The sequence below is a fragment of the Nerophis ophidion genome, linkage group LG13 (genome assembly GCF_033978795.1).
Source record: "Nerophis ophidion isolate RoL-2023_Sa linkage group LG13, RoL_Noph_v1.0, whole genome shotgun sequence".
NCBI classification, from domain to species: domain Eukaryota; kingdom Metazoa; phylum Chordata; class Actinopteri; order Syngnathiformes; family Syngnathidae; genus Nerophis; species Nerophis ophidion.
This window is the reverse complement of record NC_084623.1, coordinates 52,253,877-52,270,554: the sequence shown is the minus strand read 5'-3', so window position 1 is coordinate 52,270,554 and position 16,678 is coordinate 52,253,877. Positions and strand designations below refer to the sequence as shown.

General features: G+C 41.1%; 1 protein-coding gene across 1 annotated transcript in view; it reads right to left on the bottom strand.

Moving 5' to 3' along the window:
* Positions 1 to 16,678, bottom strand: part of scarf1 (scavenger receptor class F, member 1) — a 28,193-nt gene that overhangs the window by 3,782 nt on the left and 7,733 nt on the right. The window contains exons 5-10 of the mRNA XM_061919186.1: positions 15,097 to 15,315; positions 12,808 to 12,936; positions 7,737 to 7,843; positions 7,549 to 7,660; positions 4,417 to 4,541; positions 4,203 to 4,340 (exon numbers count right to left, since the gene is read on the bottom strand). Coding sequence (XP_061775170.1) covers positions 4,203 to 4,340; positions 4,417 to 4,541; positions 7,549 to 7,660; positions 7,737 to 7,843; positions 12,808 to 12,936; positions 15,097 to 15,315 — 830 coding nt within the window. The remainder of the gene's footprint in view (positions 1 to 4,202; positions 4,341 to 4,416; positions 4,542 to 7,548; positions 7,661 to 7,736; positions 7,844 to 12,807; positions 12,937 to 15,096; positions 15,316 to 16,678) is intronic.

The window sequence follows — 16,678 nt, the reverse complement described above, 5'->3', positions numbered from 1 at the left end:
ACTATCCAATAGCGTTCATCCTGATGACAAGAATATGGGCATGCTGTAAAGCCATTGCCTTTGAAACTTTCAACAACATGTACGAACCGATTGTTGGTCCGGCATCATGCTGTGTGCAGCTTCCGCAATTACACACACAAGATTGAAAGGCATACTTGGTGATACAGAGTACACTGATGGTTGTGATATAAACAACTTTAACACTTACTGATACGCGCCACGCTGTGAAGCCACACCCAACAAGATTTACAAACACATTTCGGGAGAACATCCTCAGAGTAACACAACATAAACGCAACACAACAAATACGCACAATCCTTTGTATCCGTGACACTTCCTGAATATATTTTGCACCTCCGCGCCCCCAACCCCGCCCACCTTACCGACGCACGGGGGTGGGGGGTGTAAAATTTGCTGTTAGCGGGGTGTATAAAATAGTCAGGAACTGTCATGAATACAAAGGATTCTGGGTATTTGTTGTGTTGCGTTTATGTTGTGAGTTCTCCCGAAATGTGTTTGTCGTTCTTAATTGGTGTGGCTTCACAGCGTGGCGCATATTACTAAGAGTGTTAAAATTGTTTATATCACAACCATTAGTGTACTCTGTGTCACCCAGTATGCCTTGCAGTCGTGTGCGTGTTGCCGTGGAAGCCACACACAACATGATGCTGGACTGACAAGCAGATCATACATGTTGTAGAAGGTGACAAAGCCAATGGCTTTATAGCACGCCCTAATACTTAGTATCCGGATGACTGCCGGTAGTCATCCAAGAGAATAATAGAATCTCCTATTGTCTTCTTCGCTTTATGACACGGGTCTAAAATGGCTCTTTGAATGGCAAAGGATACCGATCCCAGAAATATGTATATCAAATAATTCCGGATGGTTCAACCGCCACCCGCCCGGATCTAATTAAAATCAATTTTTTCGTCAAGTCAACCGCCCGACCTGCGGTTTATCCGCGGACTCCTCGGATGAGACCGCAAACCGCGCATCTCTACCAGACTAGATTGTATTTTTTTACTCATCCTTCCCCAGCGTTTTACCTTTTTCCCCATCTTTTAGGGGGGCGCCTTGTGGCGACCCATCAGCGTTCCTGTTCTGTAACCCCGTACACTGTTTGTTTGTCTAATCTTGAAGGGGTTTGTGCTGAAAACAAAATTTCGTAATACTTGTATTTAAAAAAACCTTTAAGACCAATGTCTTGAAAAAATATATCACTCTTGAATCAACACTAAAGTTAATACTATGATTAATGTTAATTAAAAACTAAATGTGGGATATAAATAATAATGGAAGTATAATTGTTTGTCTCAAACTCAATTTACCTGGGGGCCACTAGATGCAGAAACTGGGTGAGGCTGGGCCGCAAGAAAAGATGTCTTAAAAAAATCTGACATGCACTTTTTAATGAAATCACCATCTTTGAATGGCTTTCCCGCCCAAGCAACATTCTTGCCAATTTTCGCGATTTTTCGGGGAAACACCCAAATATCAATACCCCTCCCGACAATCTCCCAGGACAATAAATCTCACGGTTCTCACCTGGACAATAATATTAAGGGCGTGCCGTGACGGCACTGCCTTTGGCGTCCTCTACAAACTATCGTCTCATCCGCTTTTCCAACATACAACAGCGTACCGGCTCAGACACATATTGTAAGTTGCTTAAACAGATACAAAGAATAGACTGCAAATACATACTTGGTCAACAGCCATACAGGTCACACTGAGGGTGGCCGTATAAACAACTTTAACACTGTTACAAATATGCGCCACACTGTGAACCCACACCAAACAAAATTGACAAACACATTTTGGGAGAACATCCGCACTGTAACACAACATAAACACAACAGAAAAAATACCCAGAATCCAAAGCAGCCCTAACTCTTCCGGGTTACAATAGGGGGCTGGGGTGTATATTGTAGCCCGGAAGAGTTAGGGCTGCATGGGATTCTGGGTATTTGTTCTGTTGTGTTTATGTTGTGTTACGGTACGGATGTTCTCCCAAAATGTGTTTGTCATTCTTGTTTAGTGTGAATTCATAGTGTGGCGCATATTTGTAACTGTGTTGAAGTTGTTTATATGGCCACCCTCAGTGTGACCTATATGGCTATTGATCAACTATGTCTTGCAGTCGCTTGCTGTGTTTACAGTAGCCAAATACATCATACGGCCGGACTGGCACTCTGTTAGTACAGGCTGTAGAGGGAGCAAAAGGCAGTGCCTCCACGGTAGCCCCTTAATAATGTTGTTCAGGTGAACTACGGGGGAATGGTTATCCCTGGAGGGGCACTGAAAATCGGGAATCTCCTGAAAAAATTGAGGGTACACAAGTATGATTCTGTACAGCGGCATTCATTTAAAACTCCACCATTAAATTTACACATCAAGGTGCGGGCCGCAAAATAAGGTCTTGTGGGCCGCAATTGGGCCGCGTGTTTGAGACCCCTCTGATATACTATATAATTGGTGCTAAGGTTTAACACATGTAAAAGGATATTTCACATGCCTTTATTGTGTATATAATTGAACTGTGTTTATGTTGTGTATAATGTGTATTATAATAAGTTGTGCAAAAGACATTTCATAATTTTCGGAAGTTCATCTTGTACTTGACATTTTTTATAGGGTTAGGCGCAATAAGTGTTCAACTTCAGCCTAAACCCTTACCGTCTGCAACATTTTCATTTTCAATCTATGAATGTACTGTTTGTTTATTTTGTTGACCATTGACCGAAGAAGAAGAATTAATAAATAAACTTGTGCAATGACAATAAAAACCTATCCTATCCTATGACGTCGTCTCCATGGTGACAGGCAGTGTACAGGCAAACTCCTCATTTTAAATAGGGAGGTCTGCCCCACTTTTGTACTTGTTGTCAATTGTACACACAGTCTTAGTAGATCACCTGCAACACGCTCAGTTTTATAGTTTGCACTTGTTTTTTTAGCACTTGTTATTTGGATCCGAGTAGATGAGGCCCAAAATGTGTTAACGACGCCTCTGCTGGCTGTAACTAAACGTTGTGCTCTATCTTGCCTTAATTGCTTCAAGACCCAATGAATCAACTGGTCGGTTAAAGGCCTACTGAAATGAGATTTTCTTATTCAAACGGGCATAGCAGGTCCATTCTATGTGTCATACTTGATCATTTCGCGATATTGCCATATTTTTGCTGAAAGGATTTAGTAGAGAACATCGACGATAAAGTTCGCAACTTTTGGTGCTGATAAAAAAGCCTTGCCTGTACCGGAAGTAGCAGACGATGTGCGCGTGACGTCACGGGTTGTGGAGCTCATCACATCTGAACATTGTTTACAATCATGGCCACCAGCAGCGAGTGCGATTCAGGCCGAGAAAGCGACGATTTCCCCATTAATTTGAGCGAGGATGAAAGATTCTTGGATGAGGAAAGTGAGAGTGAAGGACTAGAAAAAAAATAAAAAAAGACTATACAGTGGAAGCGATTCAGATGTTATTAGACAAATTTACTAGGATAATTATGAAAAATCCCTTATCTGCTTATTGTGTTACTAGTGTTTTAGTGAGATTACATGGTCGTACCTGTACAACCTGAAGGTCGGCCCCGCAACTTTCTTCAGCACCAGTTGACGGGTGGTGGCGATGCCCATCTCTGCCCTTCGCAAGGGACCCTCTTCGTAACACAATCTTCCGAAATGATCGCTGCATAATACACAGTACTTTGTGTGTGTGGTCCAATCCAACCGTGTTCGCTTGACCGCTCTGTTCCATAGTAAAGCTTCACCGTCATCTTTCGGGAATGTAAACAATGAAACACCGGCTGTGTTTGTGTTGCTAAAGCCGGCCGCAATACACCGCTTCCCACCTACAGCTTTCTTCTTTGATGTCTCCATTGTTCATTGAACAAATTGCAAAAAATTCAGCAAGACAGATGTCCAGAATACTGTGGAACTATGCGATGAAAACAGATGACTTATAGCTGAGAACGATGCTGGAACAAAATGTCCTCTATAATGCGTGACGTCACGCGTCATCATACTGAGACGTTTCAGCAGGGTATTTCGGCGCGAAATTTAAAATTGCAATTTAGTAAACTAACCCGGCCGTATCGGCATGTGTTGCAATGTTAATATTTCATCATTGATATATAAACTATCAGACTGCGTGGTCGGTAGTAGCGGGTTTCAGTAGGCCTTTAATATTGACTACCTTCTCTAGGTGGGATGCAGTAGAGAGCCTCTCCATCCTCCTCGTCACTGTCAAAGGAGGAGCCCTCAGTCACCCAGCCGGAGGAGGGAGGCTCAATGAAGCTGTGGTTGAACGTGAGCTCCGGGTCATGGTGAGACACTGTGGAGAGCACGACATCAACACGGTGGGTGGAAGAAAAAAAAAAGACACTTGTGGTCACATGACTAACACGTACCAGTGACACGAGGGAGGCCGGACGACCAATCAGAGATGCACGGGAGGGCGGCGCCGATGTTGGCCAGGACGCTGTAGACGTGATATTTCATGCGTACTGACAGTCCTCCGTCAGACACACCCGTTCTGTGGAGCAACAAGGTTATTATGGGATGGCTATAGTTGCACACCTGAGTCACCACTACTATTTAAGTACACATAAATACACAAGTAACACTTAGGATCGCGAAGGTCCTACTGGGCACCGTTTCATTTAAAGGGGAACATTATCACTATTTCAAAAGGGTTAAAAACAATAAAAATCAGTTCCCAGTGTATTTTTTGAAGTTTTTTTCAAAATGTTACCGGTCTCGGAATATCCCTAAATAAAGCTTTAAAGTGCCTTATTTTCGGCTCTCTGCGAAGACACTGGCCATTTCCCTGTGACGTCACACAGTGCTGCCAATGTAAACAAACAATGGGAATACCACAGCAAGATATAGCGACATTAGCTCGGATTCAAACTCGGATTTCAGCGACTTAAGCGATTCAACAGATTACGCATGTATTGAAACAGATGGTTGGAGTATGAAAGTATTGAAGAAGAAACTGAAGCTATTGAGCGAATAGCTATTGACGCTATTCATAGCCATAGCATGGCCGAATAGCTGCGTTAGCATCGCCGGTAAAATGTGCGGACCAAACGATCAGGACTTTCGCATCTTTTGACATTGGAGCAACTTAAAGCCGTCGATTGGTAAGTGTTTGTTTTGCATTAAATGTGGGTGGAAGGAAACGTAATATAATTGCAAATCATCTACAGGTTATCCATACATCTCTGTGCCATGTCTGCTTTAGCACCGCCGGTAAATAGCATGTTAGCATCGATTAGCGTAGCATGTTAGCATCGATTAGCTGGCAGTCAAAATCAACAAAACTCACCTTTTTGATTTCGTTGACTATCGTTGCAAATGCATCTGCAGGTTATCCATACATCTCTGTGCCATGTCTGCCTTAGCATCGCCGGTCAAATGTGGAGACACTCTGGCACATTCTGGCGGCAGACACTTTGGCATCTTCGGGCCAGTGGTGCAACTTGAATCCCTCCCTGTTAGTGTTGTTACACCCTCCGACAACACACCGTCGAGGCATGATGTCTCCAAGGTTCCAAAAAATAGTCAAAAAAACGGAAAATAACAGAGCTGAGACCCGGTGTTTGTAATGTGTTGAAAATGAAACTGGTGGGTGTGTTACCTCGGCGACATCACATTCTGACGTCATCGCCTCCAGCTCGGTAAACAGAAAGGCGTTTAATTCGCCAAAATTCACCCATTTAGAATTCGGAAATCGGTTAAAAAAATACATTTTCTTTTTTCTGCACCATCAAGGTATATATTGACGCTTACATAGGTCTGGTGATAATGTTCCCCTTTAAAATCCAATGATGATGATCCGTGCATTTTGGCAATCACCCCAGCAGCACTGAGAGCAGACTCAGCAATACTGCCTCCAGGCAATGTTGCAATTTTCAATGCTAACAAAGCAATTGACTCAAAAAAAAAGCAAAGTGAGACTCCACTTTTCCCCAAAATGCGCTACTCGATGCTAAATGACAGAATAATTGTATCTAAGTTATGACAAAACTTTGTGTTTCGATGAGTTCCCGGCGAGCAGACAAAAGCTGTCTTTCATCGTACCAATCAAAAGGCTTGTAAAACTCCACTGTGTAGGATGGGGAGCGACATGAAAGTGTCGGGTTATTTGGTCTATTGTAATACACAGGAAGATTTTGTCTTGACCCGAGATCTACAAAGCGGAGAGAAAGCAGGACCTGACCCCCCTCCAGGTACCTTTTCTTTGAACTGTTTTGTAACCAAAGGCGACGGCTGTTTATGACCCCGCCTTCTTTTAGAAACAGCTGTTGCCATGTAATTGTCACGGCTATGGATTATGTTTTGTTTTTGTCATGTTTGGTCATGTTATGTTTTGTTTTTTGGACATTCAGTTCTGTTTTTGCACTTCCTGGTTTGTTTTCGTCTCCATGCCAACCCATTGATTTTCACCTTGCCCTCAAGTCGCGCCCCTGTCCTCAGCCCTCACACCTGTTACTAATCATTATCATAGTCATTATTTAAGCCATTCTGTTTCTGTCCTCGTCCTGGCAACTTTACCTTACCTTCTGATACCTTAACCACATTTCCATGTATCGACCTTCATGCCTTGCTGTTCGTTTTCCGACCACGCCACGTAAGTTTTTGTATTTATGCCTCAGTGCAAGTTTTTGGTTTATTATTCATGCCACAGCGCAAGTGTTTTTGTTTGACGTTTTTAGTTTACAGCCTTTATTCTAGTCATTTGTTTCTGTAACCAAGTATTTGTTCTCCGCCAGAGGCTTGTAAATGGTAAATATAATGTTTGATGGATGAAACGTGCTCATGAAATACATAACCGTATTTGAATTGTATTGTATATGATCAACATGAGTTTATAAATGGTTGATATTTATTATTATTATTATTATTATTATGATTTATTATTAAGGGCATTGATTTTGGTACGAAAATGATGCACTGCATTCCTGCTTTCGGATTTATTACCTTACTAACTGATTGACCAAAAACTAACTAACCAACTAAGAACCAGCCGCCAAATAATAACAACTACTGCTGCTGTTCTCCTGCTTGGAAAATAAATAAACGAAAAATATACAAATTGGAAATCTTGAGTAATAATCTGTTACTTGGTTGCCCTTTCCATGGGGAAAACGGAACACACACAAAAGTACCAATCGGTACCGGCATCAATTCCCAGGTACCGTATTGGTTCAAATGTGAATGATACCCATTCCTATTATTATGTATGAATAGAATATTTAATATAACTTTGCATTGGCTGTTTGTGGTCTATTCTTTAGCCATATTAGCAATACACAACTACAGACTAATAACCCTAAAAAATAATTACATTTTTATTATCAGAAATATTTTTCTTTGTTGATTTGCCAGGAAAACTTGAACGGTTCTTCAAAACCGTAATTCCGCAAAGAACCATGTATAGGTTGCCATGGTTACCGCACGTGAGGTCCTACCACCATGTGACTTCTCCCAGCCTATCAGCGCATCATTTAGACTGAACATGTCAATTTGATCCAGACCTGTCTTTTTCATCAGCGGGACCGCCTCCACAACACAGACAGCAGCACAGGACAGCGAGGAGCAGCAGGAGCAGAGGAACCAACAGGCCTGCCAGGAGAGCGCCTCGACCACCTAACACGCACATTTAAACAATACGCATGTCTGTCATGTACAAATGGAAGCATAAGATGCATGGCGGGGGACATACTATTGGGGCAGACACCAGTCACTGGGTGGCAGCCCACCTCTTCGCCACAGTCGCAGGCGGAGGAGCAGTTGAGGCCAAACTGCAGGGCGGAGCAACTGTTGTTACAACTGAAACGGATGAGGCAAAGAAAGAATGATGTCATTTTCACCGCAGCATATAAAAAGGGCTTCTATATTTAATATCTGACTCATGCATGGCATAAAACAGGGGTGTCAAACTCAAATACAGAGTGGGTCAAAATTTAAAACTGAACAAAACTGCAGGCCAAGGTTGAACAAATTAACCTTTAAATAGGGACCCAAACAAGTTTTGCAATGAATATCGAACAAGCAAGGCTTAAATAGGGCAGCATGGTGGGACAGGGGGTTAGTGCATCTGCCTCACAATACGAAGGTACTGAGTAATCTTGGGTTCAATCCCGGGCTCGGGATCTTTCTGTGTGGAGTTTGCATGTTCTCCCCGTGACTGCGTGGGTTCCCTCCCATGGAACAGGCAGAGCTTATATAATGTAATAGTGCAAAATCAACTTTCAAAAAACAAATGAAAAAACATCGGTGGTGTATTAACTAAAACATAATTTAAAAAATTAATGCCTCTTTTCTATTTGCAGCCTTCTGAGGTAAATATCAACATTACATTTTTCCGCAGGCTAATAAATTCGAAAATAAAATAAAAATTAGGTGGGCGGGGTTTGTTAGTGTTAGTGCTGCAAGAGGTCCTGGGTATTTGTTCTGTTGTGTTTATGTTGTGTTACGGTGCGGGTGTTCTCCCGAAATGTGTTTTGTCATTCTTGTTTGGTGTGGGTTCACAGTGTGGCGCATATTTGTAGCAATGTTAAAGTTGTTTATACGGCCACCCTCAGTGTGACCTGTATGGCTGTTGACCAAGTATGTGTGTGTGAAAGCCGCATATCAGGGACGGCGTGGCGCAGTGGGAGAGTGGCCGTGCGCAACCCGAGGATCCCTGGTTCAAATCCCACCTAGTACCAACCTCGTCACGTCCGTTGTGTCCTGAGCAAGACACTTCACCCTTGCTCCTGATGGGTGCTGGTTGGCGCCTTGCATGGCAGCTCCCTCCATCAGTGTGTGAATGTGTGTGTGAATGGTTAAATGTGGAAGTAGTGTCAAAGCGCTTTGAGTACCTTGAAGGTAGAAAAGCGCTATACAAGTACAACCCATTTATCATTTATATATTATGTGACTTGGCCAGCACGCTGTTTATATGGAGGAAAAGAGGATGTGACGGCATGTTGTAGAGGACAGTGCCTTTAAGGCACGCTCCCAATATTGTTGTCCGGGTGGAAATCGGGAGAATGGTTGCCAAGGGAGATTTTCGGGAAGGGCACTAAACTTCGGGAGTCTCCCGGGAAAATCGGGAGGGTTGGCAAGTATGAGTATTAGCGGTGAATGTGGTGTTACTGGCGGGCCAACTCTAATGTTAATTTGATATTGCCTCAAGGGCCAAATTAAATTAAACGGCAGGCCAAATTTGGCCCGCGGGCCAGAGTTTGACACCCATGGTATAAAAGCATTCTTATATTGGCGACAAAGTATATAACGACTAATAAAAGGCGGGACATTCCAATAAAAGGTTTGCAATGAGCGCTGGTACTCAATTACAACATGTCAAAGCAACAAATACAAATGCATGGTGTGTATTAGGGTTGTCCCGATACCAATATTTTGGTATTTTGATACTTTTCTAAATAAAGGGGACCACACAAAAACTGACATTGTTGGCTTTATTTTTGTTACGGCGCACACCCAGTCTGCTTCTCCCTCTTTTGCGGGAGCACCTAGAGCAGGGGTCACCAACATTTTTGAAACCAAGAGCTATTCTTGGGTACTGATTAATGCGAAGGGCTACCAGTTTGATACACACTTAAATAAATTGTATTTCTGTATGTCATTCTGTCGTACATTTTTTTTTCCTTTTACGAAAGGTTTTTTGTAGAGAATAAATGATGGACAAAACTTAATTGAACGGTTTAAAAGACGAGAAAACACGTAAAAAAAGAAAATTAAATTTTGAAACATAGTTTATCTTCAATTTCGACTCTTTGAAATTCTAAATTCTACTGAAAAAAAGAAGAGAAAAACTAGCTAATTTGAATCATTTTGAAAAAAAATTCAAAAATAAATTTATCGAACATCATTAGTAATTTTTCCTGATTAAGATTAATTTTAGTATTTTGATGACATGTTTTAAATAGGTTAATATCCAATCTGCACTTTGTTAGAATATATAACAAATTGGACCGAGCTATATTTCTAACAAAGCTTTATATGGAGGTTATTGATTATGAGCAGTGAAATATTGGTTCCACTCCTCCTCAGTGGCTCTCCAGATTGGTGCTGAGTGTGCAAGAACTGGACCCTGCCATCATGCACATCAATTCAAGGTAATATATGGGAGAGGTGTGCCTGGTACGCATACCAAGTCAGACTTCCTGGAACCGTGCCTATGATGCGATGAGGATGACTGGCCTGATGATGTCATCATCATAAAGCCCAAAACTGCTAAGTCTTTTCCAAGCTCTATAGCAGGGGTGTTCAATTTGGCCCGCAATACTTTGTGAATTTAATAAGGAATCTGGCCACAAGGAGTGGTTTGTGCAGCCCTTTGAGACACTAGTGAAGTGAAGTCAAGTGAATTATATTTATATAGCGCTTTTCTCTAGTGACTCAAAGCGCTTTACATAGTGAAACCCAATATATAAGTTACATTTAAACCAGTGTGGGTGGCACTGGGAGCACGTGGGTTAAGTGTCTTGCCCAAGGACACAACGGCAGTGACTAGGATGGCGGAAGCGGGAATCGAACCTGCAACCCTCAAGTTGCTGGCACGGCCACTCTACCAACCGAGCTATACCGCCCCAGTGATTTAGGGATATATAAATAAACATTGATTGATTGATTTTACAAGTCGATCTATATGCTCGGAATTGATCACCGTCTTGAGTTCAACATGAGTCATTTGGTCCAATGACCAATTATCATGCTTTGAATGAAACATTTACATGTACGGCCCAATGCAAACAACCTTCCCTAGTCATGGCGAAGAAAGAAAAAACGAACCAACAAAAAATACCAACAGACATGGTCACTAATAACACAATATAACAGAATAAGTAGATATTATTTAACAAAAAAAAACTTCCATGCACCATTAAAAAAACTTCAGAATTAAAACATCACGGAAGTAGACAAGGTAGGTGTCCAACTTTCGCATACCGTATTTTCTGGACCATAGGGCGCACCGGATTATAAGGCGTACTGCCGAGGAATGGGTCCATCCCAGTCTTTTTCTTGTGGTCTACATAGCATGTAATGGCGGTTCTTTGGTCAAAATGTTGCATAGATGATGTTTTACTGATTATCTTCAAGCCGCTTTCTGACAGTCGTTTCAGGATGCGACGATTTGTGGGCGGTCTTATTTACGTGGCTAACCTTCGACAGCGTCTTTCCTACGTTTAATGAAATCCAGACTTTACTTCAATCAATAACGGAGCAGCATCTTCTCATCCGGAATGCGTCCCGTGGAAAACCGTCCGACCGGAACTATCTAATAACTAAAGTTCCTTGGGTGAATAATGACAACTCACTACACCGGTATGTTTTAGCGCTTTCATGATGAGTTTACTGACAAATATAAGTTAGAACTGTACACTACTTTATATTAGAAATGGCAACAGCGGAGGATGAATGTCCCATAACTATAAGATAAAGAAAAAGAAGAAGCTTATCGACTACGGTGTTGTCACCGACTACAAAGGCGAATGCGCGCAAATTGTCAGGACTTATGCATACCCCAAATACAGATCAGCAGGTACCAGAAGGTAAGAAAAGGTGCTTTTGCATAATATTGCAAAACAAAGCGCCAGATAATGTCTTACCTTACACTCACACCATAATAATACTACTATGTTGAAGCAGAGTACAATCCATCAAGCGCTCCGGCTTCATAGCTTACCAAAGTCATACTGAAACATTTTGATAGAATTTTGAGCGCCATGTGTAATGTTCTATATTTCTAATGGAACTTATAACATTTTGGTGTTGTTTACTTGAGTCATATTGCAGTCTACGCGTATCTCTTATGTGTGACTGCCATCATATTGCAGTCTACACATATCTCTTATGTGTGACTGCCATCTGCCGGTCCCCCCGTCCCAACCCGGACTGTAAATAATGTAAATAATTCAATGTATATACTCTGATGATTAACTTGTGTGACGACTGTATTATGCTTAAAGTATATATTTGTACTATGAATGGATTTACGTGGACCAGATTAAAAAAAGTTGGAAAACGTATTCGGATGTTACCATTTAGTGGTCAATTGTACGGAATATGTACTGTACCGTGCAACCTACAAATAAAAGTTTCAATCAATCAATCAAACACTCGTCATTTCACCATTTATCAAATAGAATACCTTCGAGGTCGGTAAGTGCAACCAGAATTTTTCCATACATTGGGCGCACCAGGTTATAAGGCGCATTGTCGAGTTTTGCGAAAATGTAAGAATTTAAGTGTGCATTAAAGTACGAAAAACACGGTGTATGCTCTGGATGTATCACCGTCTTGTAGTCAACATGAGTCATTTGATGACCAATTATCATGTTTTTCAATGAAACCAAGCATTAACATATACGACCCAATGCACACAACCTTCCCTAGTAATGGTGAAAAAAAAAAAATAATCCAACCGACGAAAAATTGCAACAGACATGGTCACATAACACAATATAACACAATATGTAGGTATTCTAATTAACGTCCATGCACCATAAAAATTTTTTGAATTAAAAAGACTTAATGGAGGTTGTCACAGAAGTAAACAAGATAGGAGTCCAACTTTCACATACTCTCTTAATAGCCAATTATATTACTTAATAATTGTATATTCATTATATTTATACAATATGTGCACCTATTATAAAAAATAAATATATATCTTTATATATACACATATATACAGTTTTGGCCCTCGGACACATTTTTAAAGCCCAATGCGGACCCCAGGGAAAAAAAAGTTTCATCATCTGCACGGCACTGACACTGCTCACCTCTCTCCCTGAAAGCCCGGCTGACAGACGCACTTTCCTGTCACGTGATGGCAGTTGCCGTGGAAACAGGGGCTGCACAGGAAGCGGCAGGCGTCTCCGTACGTCCTGTCAGGGCAGGCCTGCTCACACCTGGCAAGCGAGAACACCGTGACTCACTTCAATGAATGAAAAGGAATGGAACTATAACCTCATGTAGGGCTGCACGTTCAATGTCATACAGATAATTATCAGGAATTATGATGTCATACATTGCAAAAATTGCTCTGATCACAAATTCATTTTTAAAAATCCAATGAAGTGAGATTACCCGAACAGGGCTGTAACTCTATAAAAAAAACTCAAAAAAACGCTGTGCAAAAATGCGCTAGTTCGACGCTAATATGCATTGGCTTTGCTATTGACATGCTACTGGTTAGCATTAGCCATTTTATATGGCAATTTTAACATCTCCAAATTTGTTTAAAAAAAAAGCTAAAACTACGATGCATGTTACAATTAAACAGCTGGTGCTTAAATAGTACAATACTTACAGTATCAACACTTTTTAGGGGGCAAATATGAGGATTTATGACGTCATACTTTGGAAAAATTGCTCAGATCCCTACTTTTTTTTTTTTTATCCAATGAAGCGAGATTACCCGAACAGTGCTGTAGCTCTACAAAAAACGCTCAGCAAAAATGCGCTAGTTTGACGCTAATATGCATTGGCTTTGCTATTGACGTGCTACTGATTAGCATTAGCCATTTTACAAGGCGATTTTAACATCTCTAAATTTGTTTAAAAAAAAACCTAAAACGACGATGCACGTTCCAATTAAATAGTACAATACTTACAGTATTAACACTTTTTGGGGCGCTAATATGAGGATTTATGACGTCATACATTGAAAAAATTGCTCGGATCCCAAATGTTTTATTCTTTTTAATCCAATTAAGCGAGATAACCCGAACAGTGTTGTTGCTGTAAAAAATACTCAAAAAATGCTCTGCAAAAATGCGCTAGTTTGACGCTAATATGCATTGGCTTTGCTATTGACATGCTACTGATTAGCATTAGCCATTTTACATGGCGATTTTAACATCTCCAAATTTGTTTAAAAAAACTAAAACTACGATGCATGTTATAATTAAACAGCTGGTGCTTAAATAGTACAATACTTACAGTATTAACACTTTTTAGGGGGCAAATATGAGGATTTATGACGTCATACATTGGAAAAATTGCTCTGATGCTTACTTTTTTTTTTTTAATCCAATGTAGCTCTATAAAAAAACTCAAAAAACGCTCAGCAAAAATGCGCTAGTTTGACGCTAATATGCATTGGCTTTGCTATTGACATGCTAATGATTAGCATTAGCCATTTTACATGGCGATTTTAACATCTCCAAATTTGTTTAAAAAAACCTAAAACGACGATGCACGACTTTTTGGGGCGCTAATATGAGGCTTTATGACGTCATACTTTGAAAAAATTGCTCTGATCGCAAATGTTTTCTTCTTTTTAATCCAATGAAGCGAAATAACCCGAATAGTGTTGTAGCTGTAAAAAATACTCCAAAAATGCTCTGCAAAAATGCGCTAGTTTGACGCTAATATGCATTGGCTTTGCTATTGACATGCTACTGGTTAGCATTAGCCATTTTACATGGCGATTTTAACATCTCAAAAATTTGTCCCAAAAAAAAAAAACAAAAAAAAAACTACAACTACGATGCACGTTCCAATTAAACAGCTGTTGCTTAAATAGTACAACACTTATAGTATTAACCCTTTTTAGGGCGCCACGAAGATTGAACTGACTAGTAAACACACCATAAAGTTTACACTATCTGACATTTTGGACTTGTTACTGTAATGGAAAATGATTGTCGTACTCGCAAATCTTATAATAAAACCAGTTACAACAACCGGACATAATCAGCTATTTTTTAAATGTTGCAAAAAAAAAAACAACAATTGATATTTATTAACGCGAACAAACGCACCTAAAATCGATACCAGCAAGTACCGGTATCGATTCCCAGGTACCGGGTATCGGTGCTGTACTGGTTCCGATGTGAACAACACCCATCAGTAGTGCTGTTATTTACACAAAGTGATGTGAGAAAAATTACGGGAGGGGGCAATAAAATAATCAAACTTCAACACATCAAACTTATCAACCAGCTGAAAACACCAACATCGCTTTGACCGTGTTTTGAAATGTTGTCGAGTCGTTTTGATCATGTGGCGCCACCTGCTGGTTGTGGCTCTAAAAAACCCGTAAGTAAATTAGAAGGCACACAAACCTGGATCCTGTCCATCCTGGATCACATCGCCAACATTTGCCGCTTTTTGGATCGCAGGTCTCGTTGTTTCTGCAGCGCGGGCAGGGCTCTTGGCAGCCGTCGCCATAGTAACCGGACGGGCACGGGCGGTCGCATTGCGTGCCATTCCAGCCGGTCTGGCAGGCCGTGCAGGCGCCGTCGGTGGAGGAGCAGGGCCGGTTGTCTTTACAGTGTCCACAACTGAAGAGGCCAGGGCAAAAGTTGTCATTGCTAATAATGTGTGTTAGCATCACATGATAACGTGTGTGAGCATTGCATGAGAATGTGTTAGCATCGCATGATAAGGCGTGTGTTAGCATCACATGATGACATGTGTTAGCATTGCATAATAACATGCGTTAGCATCGAATGATAACGTGTGTTAGCATCACATGATGACAAGTGTTAGCATCACATAATAAAATGTGTTAGCATCAGATGATGTCATGTGTTAACATCACATGATGACATGTGTTAGCATCAGATGATGTCATGTGTTAACATCACATGATGACATGTGTTAGCATCACATGATGACGTGTTAGCATCACATGATGACATGTGTTAGCATCACATGATGCCATGTGTTAGCATCACATGATGACATGTGTTAGCATCAGATGATGACATGTTGTAACATCACATGACGTGTTAGCATCACATGATGATATGTGTTAGCATCACAGGATGACGTGTTAGCATCACAGGATGACGTGTTAGCATCACATGATGACATGTTAGCATCACATGATGACATGTGATGCTAACACATGATGGCATGTGTTAGCATCACATTATGACATGTGTTAGCATCGCATGATGACATGTGTTAGCATCGCATGATGACATGTGTTAGCATCGCATGATGACATGTGTTAGCATCGCATGATGACATGTGTTAGCATCGCATGATGACATGTGTTAGCATCACATGACGTGGTAGCATTACATGATGACATGCGTTAGCATCGCATGATGACATGTGTTAGCATCGCATGATGACATGTGGTAACATCGCATGATGACATGTGTTAGCATCACATGACATGTGTTAGCATCACATGATGACATGTGCTAGCATCACATGATGACATGTGCTAGCATCGCATGATGACATGTGCTAGCATCGCATGATGACATGTGTTAGCATCGCATGATGACATGTGGTAACATCGCATGATGACATGTGTTAGCATCATATGATGACATGTGGTAGCATCACATGATGACATGTGGTAGCATCACATGATGACATGTGTTAGCATCGCATGATGACATGTGTTAGCATCACATGATGACATGTGTTAGCATCACATGATGACGTGTTAGCATCACATGATGACGTGTTAGCATCGCATGATGACATGTGTTAGCATCGCATGATGACATGTGTTAGCATCGCATGATGACATGTGTTAGCATCCAATGATGACATGTGTTAGCATCGCATGATGACATGTGTTAGCATCGCATGATGACATGTGTTAGCATCGCATGATGACATGTGTTAGCATCGCATGATGACATGTGTTAGCATCGCATGATGACATGTGTTAGCATCGCA